Source organism: Limulus polyphemus, unplaced genomic scaffold (genome assembly GCF_000517525.1).
Source record: "Limulus polyphemus unplaced genomic scaffold, Limulus_polyphemus-2.1.2 Scaffold2296, whole genome shotgun sequence".
Lineage (NCBI taxonomy): Eukaryota > Metazoa > Arthropoda > Merostomata > Xiphosura > Limulidae > Limulus > Limulus polyphemus.
In genome coordinates, this window is record NW_013667906.1 from 132,662 (window position 1) to 146,435 (window position 13,774).

Genomic DNA, 13,774 nt, shown 5'->3' on the forward strand with positions numbered 1-13,774 from the left:
CTAGATTAATTAATAAATACTCGATTTATCCAGCTATCTATCTAATTATGCCTGCTTTTTAATCTACTGCATGACGCTTCAATAGCGCAGGGTTTTTAACATATTTCTCCTGTGCTCAGTTTAGGTACAGTTTACTATCTTTATAACACTAAACCGTTCAAATAACACAGATTTCAACCAGATAATTAGGCCGAGAGTGTCCAAGTTATTACGGTGCCCGGACTATGAATCCCGGATTCATGGTTTGCGTCCCATTGCCCTAAATAAAATGCGCTTACACTTCGGAGCGTAGTTAAGCTATAAGAGCTATTGCCCAATCACAATATTCAGTAAAGCAAACGTATCCCAAAAGTTGGCGGTGGGCTACGGTTGACTAGCTCTTTTCGCTAGTATATCAGTTGAAAATTTAAGACAGTTCATTGCTAAGTATGATATCAACAGTAAGAGTTCTCATTCGTTGTATTTCTTTCTGCTGCAATAGTGTATAGGAGCTCCTCACTAATGGATACAAGAGACAAAACTAGTAATGGTTCCTCCCTTAATTTTAGGTTTAGAATACTGTCACGCGACAATACACATGCGGCTCGTACAGCTGCATGACTCAGGACGAATGTGTGATATATTTTATAGTGACGTCCCCCATATAATAACACACTTTATTTTGGATTTCTTGTTTCATATTTAGAATATAATTATGTAAATTAAACTTACTATAATGGTCTCATGGTAAAATTCAAAACTATTGATTAATTACTAAAATATATGTATCTTTACTAATCGGGTTCCTAACGTGTTTATCTACTACCGGATGATGAAAAAGTCATATACCAAAAATTATGTTTTTTATGTCTCATCCTTACAATGATTTCTCTTTACATGTTCGTTTCTTTGTTTATTATTAACCATAAAGCTGCACAATGAGCTGTCTGTGGTCTGCCCACCACGGGTATCGACCCTCAAATTTTAGTGTTGTAAGCTGTGGGACATACCACTGAGTCACCATGTTCGTGTTTAATTAGCTGTATATTTTCCTATTGTCAAGTAATCGGTTGGGATGTCATTAACCTTGCAAGTGATCCTGTTGTGACCATGTGACGTCATATCAGTGGTGCACATTCTTAACAGCTGTAGTCACAAGACTTGTGGTGTGAGAATTTTGTGTCACCCTGTAATGATTGTTCTGTTTTGTCAATGCCAAGACAAAATTTATTAACTCCGGTTTTATTGGACTCCTTCTATATATTTTTTATTGACACAATTTATTAACTCCGGTTTTATTGGACTCCTTCTATATATTTTTTATTGACATATTTTTTTAACTCCGATTTTATTGAATTCCTTCTGTCTCTTTTTTCTTTCTTACTGATAATATTTTGAGCCCCATGACGAGCCATTATTCAGATCTAGAGAAATTAAAAGAACAAAGAAGACAAAAAAGTGGATGATAAATCATGTTAACTCAATGGATATACCAACTCAACTTAAGCAGAAACTTACGGCAGAGAGTAGCAAAAAAGATACGATACAGCGTATCTGGTACGATCGAGTACTTTTATGTAATTTGGCGTAGCGCTCGATTCCTGAGAATCTCTACGAATTATAGGTTCGAATGGCACTGTGGAAAGGTAGTTACTCTTAATGATACACCATAAAACTAAAAATGATTAAGTTATTACAACTGAATCATTGGAGTGATAAGTAAAATTTATCTCCCAAAGTTCACACTTTGGTCTTCATAACGGCCATTTACCTGTATGAAGAAGAGGGATGCCTAGATCAAAGATGACTAGTGTTGTAAAAAAAACAACTAAAATTGTAATGTTCCCTTCAAATTGAAAAAGGTTCCAATAAAGAACATCATGACTGTTTTAGATAAACCTAACGACACCGTAAAATGTTTAAAATAGAATGTATCTCAATTTTCTAACATCATTTTAAGAAAGGTAATAGATATGAACTTGAAATTCGCACTAACAGTGCCTATGATTTTAAACTATATTATATATAGGTAGTAGTGTAACATGTACTTTACTGCGTTATAGTGCAACTGCCCGTAAATTCAGAGTTACCAACTGAGCGCCATAACCCACGTGACGATGAACGATCGTGGCATAATTTATCAGGTTTACGGTCTTTGAATGAACAAAAGAACATCCATGTCTTATTTGTATGCGAGTCTTCGAAAGGAGTCGTAATGGAAGCAGAAGATTCACGACGTTATATTTTAACTTGAAGACACACATTCGCACAATTATATACTTTTTTGTCTTTCTTTTGATGAGATTACTTACAATTGTTTTGAGAGCGCTGGTTGAAATGTTTGACGTTATACGTGTTTAAAACAGTATTCCAATAGATTAACTTATGTTTCCTATACATCTTTTACTGGAATTCTTAAACTATTCTCTTTCGAAGAGATTGACTAAATGTGCTACTTTGATACTTCTTTCTTCTGAAAGTAAATTTATGTTGAAAGATGTTCAGTCCCATTTAGAAGTTTTACTCGACCTGACCAAGCAGAAACCTTTTTATTATGTCCCATTTCTTTACAATAAATACCCGTAATTTCCATCACGTGCTATAAACGTGCTAGAAAACGGCATATTTTTTATTTCTTCTTGCAAATATAAGTAAGATACGATCTTGAAAGTAAGCTGAAATGAAACTATTTTTCTACATTTTTGTGTCATTTCGCATCTCATACATTTTATGACGATTACTTAAGGGCAGTTTCTAAAACGATTCGAACCCGCGACTCTCAGATTGCCATGTCGGGCCTCGTCTGTTATTGAAAAGTATGGTCAATTAATTTACAATGAACGATTAGTTTTTTTATTCCGTAATAAAATTCCCTGTATCTTTCATATGACCATAACGTATTATAGCAAAAAAATGTAAAAATCATCCCGTCCCACCAAACATGCTCGCCCTTTCAGCCGTGGGGGCGTTATAATGTTACGGTCAATCCCACTATTCGTTGGTAAAAGAGTAGCCCAAGAGTTGGCGGTGGGTGGTGATGACTAGCTGCCTTCCCTCTAATCTTACACCACTAAATTACGGACGGCTAGCGCATATAGCCCTGGTGTAGCTTTGTGCGAAATTCAACATACACACTAATGCCGAACAGAAAACTGGATACCTACAGTCACTGGATTCAAACAGTGATCATAATTTGAAAAAGAAAATTTCTAGCTTACTCCATTTTGTTTTGAGTCGTTATACTATTAACAAACACACAAGTATGTGTCGATATTTTCAGCTCTTCTTCAATTAGGTGTTAAATAACAGTAAAGGTTTCAACCGACATTTATAAGAACAATGTTCTATGTCTCTTGCTGCACGTGCAACTACTTTCCTCATTGTTAATCGCACTCAGTCTGACGACCTTGATTATGCATTTTCTCCGGAGACCACATTTTATATTATAACAAGCTTCTACTATAGACGGCAAGGACAGTTTTAGACCACACATTTTGACAAACCTTCCACAGATCGTCCATTTTACGTGAATGTCGGCTACCAACATTTTAAGCAGATCTAAAAATACAGCGACCCATTTGGAGCTACATCGGTAGACTTGGCTGTTAAGTGGTCAGCAGGGATTGTTTGTTATTCCAATGAACACTATAGGTTACTTTCTTCGTAGTATTTTGTTCTCCAGCTCTTCATCCTTAACAATCTCGGTGGACGAATTTACTCCCTTATACAAGGCTGTGATGTATCATCCAACCACAGTTTACTTGTGGTGGAATCATACTGTCGAACGATCAGGAATTTTTCGGGAATCAAATAAGTGTATATGTGTGCGTTCTAAACATGTCTCCCGTATGCCACAGTTCGCATTAGTGGTGCCACGTCACTGCTTTAACAAATCGTTCTTATAAAGTACAATTTATTCTCTGCAGCGTGTTTAAGAACTCCATAATGCCCCTATTTTTTACACTTGGAAAATAAAGATATTTACTAATCTGCTTGCATTGGAAACTTATTATTGAATAACATTTGTAAGCAATATGATACGGATATAACAATTATATTAACAGTTGTGCTTTAGTAATTCGAATAAATAACAGAACTTTCTAGGTATATACCTTAAGACCCCTTGCGGTCACCGCATGGAATGTCGAAATTGGCTTATAAACTAAAGATATCATTTGATAGCCCGGGTATATGTTATAGTTCAATAATTTCCTTATTGCAATTCAAGAAAGAAGAATAGAAATACATTATATCTAATATCTTCCAAAAAGTCGTCCTTGAATAACTATTCTAAAAAGTTAATAAAAAAACAACGATAAAATAATTCTTATAGACGAAATGTTTAGAAATCGTTTTGAACAATCGTTGTGCAAGTAAACTTGAAGTGTAATAGATATGAATTAAAAAAATAAATAATAACTTTTGAAATTAAAAATATATATTACGTATGAACTATTTCGTAAAGTTAAACTGCAAACGGTAAAAAAAAAGTTATGTAATTTGAGCTTCTTAAAAACTATTCTCTAACAATTGCTTTTGGAATGAAATTCGAGAACTCTAAAAATATGTTATTTTTCCTCGAATAACATTCTTTAATAACTGGTCTTGCTGTAAAGGATAAAAAACGTTTTGAAACATCGACTTCTTCAATAAAAGTGTGTGTATGACAGAATTACAAGAGATATTTAAACATTGGAGAAGAGGGTTAAGTGAGATGAAAGCTGTGACATTATGGCGATTTTTTAAATAATATTCCAGTAAAAAAGAAATATTCTGACAAAACAAAGAAACTTTCGCTACGCACAGCGACACGTTAAAACACAAAGTAAACTTGGTAGCTTATGGCTCTGCTCGAGGCTACTCACTGTGATAACGTTCTATGAACGTTATTTTCTAACGCTATTAAAACGGGCTCCACAGTGCGGCGGTGTTGTGATTTATCATGTTAGCAGAATGTTCCCACGAGGAAGCCGACGGTAGCTGAAAATAGACGATAAGCTAGGGTTAGACTCAAAGCCCCACGTGTTTCTTCTTAATCTCTTCCGATAGCAGAAAAAGCTTAGCAGCAGACTGTATCTTCTCTAGCTAAATCCTCTGCTTTGTTGGGTTCCTTAACCATTCTCTTCTTTAAGAAGTATGAGTGTACTCTGACGTAACCACAGATGATTACAAAACGAAAGGAAACGCTAACGAATTCCACCTGGATATCTGTTTCTAGGCTTGTAATTATGTCAATTTGATGTCTAAGAAAAGTGGATAAAGATACAAGAAAAATGATCAAAATTCATTCCAATAAGTTAGTATTCTTCTGTTATTAAATTACGAATACTAACTTTCAATAATCTATTATTTGTATAACTATCTTTTTTATTGATAATTAATAGCATTAATTTATTTTTTTATTAATCTGGTACATATATCCTCTCACAACTTATATAATTTCAGAGAAATGACGAAATATTTCCTGAAATAACAAAAAATAAATAAGTAATATCACACTTCTAAACAAGGAACAAACAAACAAGAATTAGGTATACAAATATACTTAAACATATTCAATTCCATACACGTGAATATGGTGACTAAGGAACACATAAGCTGTGTGTATATGAATTCGCATATTTCTTCTTGCAATGTGAATGAAAATCTAGATTTGAGGAGAACATTCTTTTTGTACTTAGTTTCTTATCCATGAGTACTGCCACATTAAAATATTCATAGGCACAAATTCATTTCGTCAGTATTTGATGATGTAGAAACAATACTGAAGACGAGGACTTTAAGACATCAGGCTCTATTATGGATTCTTTTGACAGTTTAAAGAAATTGATTTCTCGAAACTTGTGACTGTTAATGGTGTTTGATATCTACTAGAGTCGTTGAAACCAACTGAAAGACATAAAAGTCATTTACGTGGTAAATTTCAAGATGAAAATTACCGTCAGCACTCTCTGTATTTTCCCTCTGGGTTTTGCAGACAAGTTTTAGAAATTGTGAATCAATTTTTCGAAAACTCTGCGCGTGATGAGGGCTGCTCGTGCTGGCACATGACGTGATAACACGCCATAGATTGTTGAGTAACGAGCTTTAAGTATCAATCGTCTTGGCGACGAAGCTGATTTCGAAAACGTTATAGCTCTAGAACGAGCCCTAAGCATACTTGCGAAGCAGCCATCCTCTACAAGGAGATTACCAGTCAAGGCCACTCTCAAAATAACTTACATATGATCGTCATCAAGTATATGTCAGTTGCTATTGCTGCTAAGTTGAAATATTTGTACCGTTGGAACAAACAGAAAACTTAGCTTACGTGCTTAGAAAATTGGTTTTATGTTATTTTTTCACAGTCAAAAGTTTTAAGTAGCAAGTGTAATTCCCTTTTATATATATATGAAGCGTGAGAAGCTCAAGAAATGATCTGCAAGACGTACGACATCGAAACATAGTGTTTATTGATTCCGTGCTTTTAAACAGACAAATACAGGGGTGTAACTAGGTGAGCTATATTTCCTATAGATGTGATTATTTTAATTAGACAAATACTGGGGTGTAACTAGGTGAGCTATAGTTCCTATAGATGTGATTATTTTAAAGAGACAAATACAGGGGTGAAACTAGGTGAGCTATATTTCCTATAGATGTGATTATTTTAAATAGACAAATACTGGGGTGTAACTAGGTGAGCTATAGTTCCTATAGATGTGATTATTTTAAATAGACAAATACTGGGGTGTAACTAGGTGAGCTATAGTTCCTATAGATGTGATTATTTTAAAGAGACAAATACAGGGGTGAAACTAGGTGATCTATAGTTCCTATAAATGTGATTATTTTAAACAGACAAATACTGGGGTGTAACTAGGTGAGCTATGGTTCCTATAAATGTGGTTATTTTAAACAGACAAATACAGGGGTGAAACTAGGTGAGCTATAGTTCCTATAGATGTGATTATTTTAAAGAGACAAATAATGGGGTGTAACTAGGTGAGCTATAGTTCCTATAAATGTGGTTATTTTAAACAGACAAATACTGGGGTGTAACTAGGTGAGCTATAGTTCCTATAGATGTGATTATTTTAAAGAGACAAATGCTGGGGTGTAACTAGGTGAGCTATAGATGTGATTATATGTGTTGATGTTTTTGGCAGTGGCACTAGGTTTTCTATACTCTTTACTTAGTTTTGGGAGTAGCAGGTTGGTTCTGTGGTAGAACTATGGAGGTAATTTGGTCCTGTGGTAGTACTCTGGAGGCGATTTGGTCCTGTGGTAGAGCTGTGAAGGCGATTTGGTCCTATGGTAGCGCTCTGAAGGCAGTTTGTTTCTGTGGTGGATCTCTGGTTTCCGAGACTGGGAAGCCTGATTTGAATCCGTGTGATACCACAAAATGTTCCTCGCACTTTAAGCTGTAGGTGCGTTATAAGAGTGGTGTCAATCCCTTATCGTCAATGGTGGGTAGTAGGTTTGCTGCTAACTAGCTCCCTCTGGTAAGTATTTAAAATTATGAACGACGGCAGATAGCCTCAATAGCTTTACCATAAATAGAAACATTTACTTCTGGCCTAAAAAATCATAAAAGAGTAAAGTAATACATCATCAAACAAGAAAACGAAGTGATAAAACATTAAAACCTCCTATTACTTAGATTTATTACGACCTGAAATCTGATGATATTCACATACATAAAATCCTAGAAAATGTAGTTGTGATATGAAAGACCACACTTCAATACAGGAACACCTAACAACTAGAAACAGCAGTCATGATCTGAAAACCTCGTTGCTTAATACAGAAACACCTAACAACTAGAAACTGTAGTCGTGATCTGAAAACCACGCTTCTTAATACAGAAACACCTAACAACTAGAAACTGTAGCCATGATCTGAAAACCACGCTTCTTAATACAGAAACACCTAACAACTAGAAACTGTAGTATTGATCTGAGACGCACGAATCTTAATACAGAAACACCTAACAACTAGAAACTGTAGTATTGATCTGAGACGCACGAATCTTAATACAGCAACACCTAACAACTAGAAACTGCATCCATGATCTGAAAACCACGCTTCTTAATACAGAAACACCTAACAACTAGAAACTGCAGCCATGATCTGAAAACCACGCTTCTTAATACAGAAACACGTAACAACTAGAAACTGTAGTATTGATCTGAGACGCACGAATCTTAATACAGCAACACCTAACGACTAACAATTGTAGATATTCTTTTATTTTATTTATTTTTTCGTTTTTCTGGTCTATCAGACATTCATTATTACAAAAAATACATATTACAAAAGTGAACTTCGTTGCATATCCATCTTTGCTTTGTAACTAAAGTTTAACAACACATTCCTTTTATGTAATAAAAGCTTCACAGTTCATGATACAAAAGCTATATTTGATGTAGTTCTGCTCACCTTTTTGTTCAAGATCTAGACTGGCTATGTAGTTAATCACATTTCCATTTCGTTTCAGTCTAAACTGGCTATGTAGTTAATCACATTTCCATTTCGTTTCAGTCTAAACTGGCTATGTAGTTAATCACATTTCCATTTCGTTTCAGTCTAAACTGGCCATGTAGTTAATCACATTTCCATTTCGTTTCAGTCTAAACTGGCCATGTAGTTAATAACATTTCCATTTCGTTTCAGTCTAAACTGGCCATGTAGTTAATCACATTTCCATTTCGTTTCAGATAAAAGGCTAGAAGATGCTCATGGGAGGACAAACGTTTTTAGTATCGGTTGGAGTGTTATTGGCCGTAATTTTCCAGGTCTCTGGTAGATGTCCAGAATCTTGTAGTTGTGAGAGACAACGGGGACGGAAGACTGTGATATGTGATAAAGGAGGAATAACAGAAATCCCCACCAATAACATGGATACTGACACACAAATTTTTCTGGTGACAGCTCCTCCGAGTAATCCGAACTACTTGACCATCGGTCGAATATTTCTGGATTTCACAGCCTTAGAGGAAGTTTATATCATGCATTCATATGTTCCTGCTATTGGACACAGTTCTTTCTGGCCCGGCACAAACCTGCGGGTTTTGAGCCTAAGTCATAACAACATCAGTCAACTGCATGATTTCGATTTCAACGGACTTACCAACCTTGAAGTTTTAGACCTGAGTGACAATGTCATCAGTGCTACTCCTTCGGCACCATTCCGTTTTCTCTCCAACCTCACCACGCTGTCACTGGCAAGAAATCAGCTCAAACGTCTAGTTCCAAGAATCTTCTACATGTTGAAAAAGCTGGAACGCCTAGACTTGAGTAGCAACCCCCTAGGAGACATTGATCCAGAGAATCTTAAAGACCTACGACCTTTGAAAAGCTTAAGTCTAGCCAATTGCCAACTATCTCGTCTTCATTCTTTGATTTACCAGCATTTACCAAATTTGGAGGAGTTAGACTTAAGAGATAATTTCTTTAATTACTTCGCTCCCGAAGAGTTCCGTCATTTGAAAAAACTGCGCATGCTCTATCTAGACGGAAATGAGATGAGCGTTATTGTTGACAAGGCATTCAACGGACATTACTTTGATTATCTGGGTCTATCTAGGAACCAGATAGTGAGTTTAGATGCGTGTGCCTTTTGTAACGCCAGCATCAAGAGCCTTAATATTTCCAGAAACCAGTTTGCCTCTTTAAAAAGTAACATTTTGAAAGAAGTAACGTTCAGTCTTCAAGTGCTAGACATTGGATTCAACAACGTGGCTGTCAATACAGTAGCAAGCGTCATCCAGCCTCTCCATCGCCTCAGACGACTTTCGCTCTCGGGACTAGCTCTCACCACACTCCCGCCCCAGATTTTCCTCACTAACAGAGACCTGCGTGTTCTTGATCTATCACAGAATGAGCTATCCACTCTTGATCCTGAAATTCTCCGACCTTTGAGTAAACTGGAAGAGCTGAATTTGTCTGGTAATCTGTTTTTAGGACTACAACCACAATTGTTAGACCAATTCACCAACATGACCAGACTCTCTAACGTTCCGCTTCATTCAAATCCGTGGACTTGCGAACAGTGCCACATTCTTCCCACTCTTAAGTGGCTCAACAGTTCCCTAGGAAACAGAAAGGTCTGTCGGAGGGACCAGTCCTGTTTCACATGTGTTCATCCCGAAAGGCTAGCTTTTAGAGAGGTTCGATCTTTACGTGTAAGTGAAGTTCCGCCATGTGGGGGACCAAAAAGTCAATCCCGAATCTTCAACTCTGGATCCCAGATTGGAATCATTATAGCTGTAACCTTTCTGGTTATTTTATTGCTGGTTATCATAACTTTCATTCTTATTTATAAAAGACGAGGTGCAGTTTATTACACGCATGAAGAAGAAAGAAATGACAATTATTTGTATGGCGCCACTTTGGTGGGTGATATAAATGGCGGCCACAAAGATGAAAAATCGCTAAGATTTATCGCTACGCTTGATAAAATCGAAGAATCAAGTGACGATTACCCTAGTAAGTCAAAAAATCGTATTACCTGAGGGCATGTCGTTGTCTGGGTATACGCTTTGACTTGATATCCTGTATAAAAACTGGCAAAAAGTGCCTCAAACCAAAAGGAAATTAAAACTATTATCACCTGAGCTGTGATAAATTTTCGCAGAAAAGTCAACAAAATAATGGATACAAAGAATGTTATTTATTACCGTGCAGTTTGAAGAGATGGATATCTTGTAATCATATCATTTAGGTGAGGCACGGTGAGATATGTGTGTGTACAAATAAAGCTTTTTGTTAAGATATTCATCGATCATAGCGACAGATCGTTAATAATAGCAAGGCACTTTGGGGTTTTATGAAATGGGCTGGTTTTGCCATCGTCATAGCTGGTTTAATCAGGAGGTATGTAAATGAGATGATGAAAGTGAATTAACTAGGCTGGGCTCGCTTTTTTAAAGTATTATATATATATATGTATAAATATACAGAGAAAAAAACAATCAAATGGTTTGCAACTGTTATGAGAAAGCAGTATAATATAAGCATTGTTAATTTTTTTTTTATCAGAAAGTATACGATATTTGGTTAAATTAGGACAATCACTGATAACTAATATGTCAATATCCAAAATGGTCAAATTAGAATTTCACACCATAAACCCTGTATATTTACCTGGAAGCCTGCAAATGTATATTTTACATATTTTATTAGAATATTGATCACGGTTTAGATAATCTACGACATATGACACGTTATTCAACTCGTAAACGTATGGGATGAGGCTGTCAAAACACACCGATAAGGAATAGTTATTTGGTGTATTTAAAAGGTAATAACATTTAGAACATTATTTGGATTTAATAGTTAATAGGTATTAATGCATTACACCATAAATCGTCTACTAGATATTTACCAAGATTATTGTGTTTGTTTGAAAGTTACAAACCATAAATTCTAGAGACTTAGGAGAAAAAAGATCAAAGGCACGGTCAAAGAATAATCATCGAAGTTTAGAACGAATAAAACATTTAGTATTATTGTGAGTTAAAAAGTGAAAAACTGAGATGACGCATAACTCATTCTGAAACAAAAGATATAAATGTAGAAAATCCATGATCCACTGGAACACAAACGATGAAATCAAGATTGATCAGGACGTTAAAATGAGAAAGTTTGTTTGTTTGTTTGTTTGAATTTATGCACAAAGCTACACAATGGGCTATCTGTGCTCTGCCCACCACGGGTATCGAAACCCGGTTTCTAGCGTTGTAAGTCCGCAGACATACCGCTGTGCTACTGGGGGGCAAAATGAGAAAGAGCCAAATTTTAACTGGAATTATAGCAAATCGAAAAGTCAAGATTTAACGGGACATAGAAAAGGCGAAATAAATTTCAATTTGTATATAAGAACGAAACAAATTAAAATGCCCTTGGATTTAGCAGAAATAGAAAAGTAAAGGTTTTTGATCGGAACTGCTCTTTTATCCTACTTGTCTTTTAAATTGTTGCAAACTAATTTACATATTCGCATGTTTTATGTACATGTTTTATACAGAAAACTGAGTTCGATTATTTCTTTATTATAACCTATATTTAGCAAGAGCAATTATTAACAATTTCTGACAAAAAAAGCTAAATATACAGATCAGAGCTAAGATGTAACTTATAGGTTAATGATGCTGAACCTAAACAACAAACTCCCTAAACGTATTTATATACTGTAAGAAACCAATTCTTTATTGATTAATATGTTTTGTTGTTGTTAAGCATAAAACTACACAAAGAGCTATCTGTGCTCTGCGCACCGCAGGTATCGAAACCCGATTTTTGGCCGGGGGGTTAAATGCATGGAATCATCGGTTTCCCACTTTTAACAGTATTTTTGGAGGCAATTCCAAAGCTAATTTCATTATATTTTGTCTATTGATTTTATGATCAAAGTTTCTTATCTTTAACAACTTTTGAGAGAAAACCAATCTCAATGAGAATTTAATCCAGATTTTCCCTTTTTTACACAAACTTCACTACAGTTCCGCACGCTGAATCCCAGCTGTACACCTCGAGTTTATAGTACCATTAAGCAGAAAATAATACGAGTTCAATGTAGCGCCACCATCCGTGTATCGCTATAAAAATAATATGCTTCTGAATTGTATAAATGTTTTCCTCCAAACCGAGTAATTTCCGAAAAGGAGCAGTTTAGCCTGGGACCTACTAACACAGGTATATTGAGCTGGTTATGGAGTTAATATATTGATTCTAGCATCACTAAACTCTGATATTTAGACATTTCTATTTACATTAAACTACATTTAGTGGCCGTTTTATTTGGACGAAAGTTTTTATTGATAAAGTGAACAGCGTGCACATATTCCCTAATTCCGGGAAACATGAGCAGTCCGTATTTATTCTCGCCCTTACTTTGATAAAGTTTGGTACAACTGACGTGACCACCTTAAACATAAAATTTTCCTTTAACGGAAAACCCAACGGAACCCATATGAAAGCAGATTTATGTTTGATGCAAACATTTCCCCACATACGTTTAATATAGAATTTTCCCCACATATTTTTAATATAGAATTATTCACACACACATATGTTTAATATAGAATTTCCCCCACATATTTTTAATATAGAATTTGTTCACACATATGTTTAATATAGAATTTCCCCATATATCTTTAACAGACTAGAAGAAAAAGAAGATTGTATTTTATTAAAATTCTCAAAAGAGTTTTGAAATTTCAATATTAAACTATTTCAATTATCATTGTTTTCGTTTTTATTAGTAATTTCTAAATATAAATCAAAAGGAACTTAGAGCCAAGAAAATATATAAAATAACCAAAAGTTAATTTTTTAAACGAATAATCTAGAAGCTTATGTGCTTCAAGAAGAAGAACTAGTATTTTTTATATCGTTTTATTTACAAGTCTCATTTCATTCGCATTTACTGTGCGATTTGTTGCTAACTGTGACTTTCTTCCAAGAAATGTACCACGTAAAATCCTGCACTTATTGAACAGTTATAGAGAAAAAAATGTATTTTAATCCTCTGGATTTGAATTGTTTCAATTGTGGGAGAAGAACGTGAATAATGAAACTCTTTAATCAGATATTTCTTTGAAATTCATTGCAACTAATAATCACGTACCAATTCTTTATTAACCCCTACAAGTGTGTTAAAACTGTCACCATGGTGATTCTTGGGGAACCTTGTGAACCTTTTGTTCCATTACATTTGCTTATAGGGTTTAGACCCCTTTTCTTGTTGTAAAGCCACGATCTGTGTAAAATCTTACTTTCCATATCAAACATATTTGTCTTTGGAACAGTT

The 13,774-nt window shown here is 35.2% G+C and overlaps 1 protein-coding gene across 2 annotated transcripts in view; it reads left to right on the plus strand.

Annotated features, from left to right (window-relative positions):
• The window catches only part of LOC111087559 (slit homolog 3 protein-like), a 66,843-nt gene extending 53,771 nt beyond the window's left edge, over nucleotides 1–13,072 (plus strand). Inside the window, exons 1-2 of one of the 2 annotated variants that reach the window (XM_022394576.1) lie at nucleotides 6,279–6,475; nucleotides 8,679–13,072. In XM_022394576.1, the coding sequence (XP_022250284.1) occupies nucleotides 8,694–10,475 (1,782 nt within the window). In that variant the 5' untranslated portion in view covers nucleotides 6,279–6,475; nucleotides 8,679–8,693 and the 3' untranslated portion in view covers nucleotides 10,476–13,072. Of the gene's footprint in view, nucleotides 1–6,278; nucleotides 6,476–8,678 lie in introns of those variants that run through there. The other variant, XM_022394577.1, reaches the window with a different exon arrangement.
• Nucleotides 13,073–13,774: the final 702 nt, after the last annotated feature.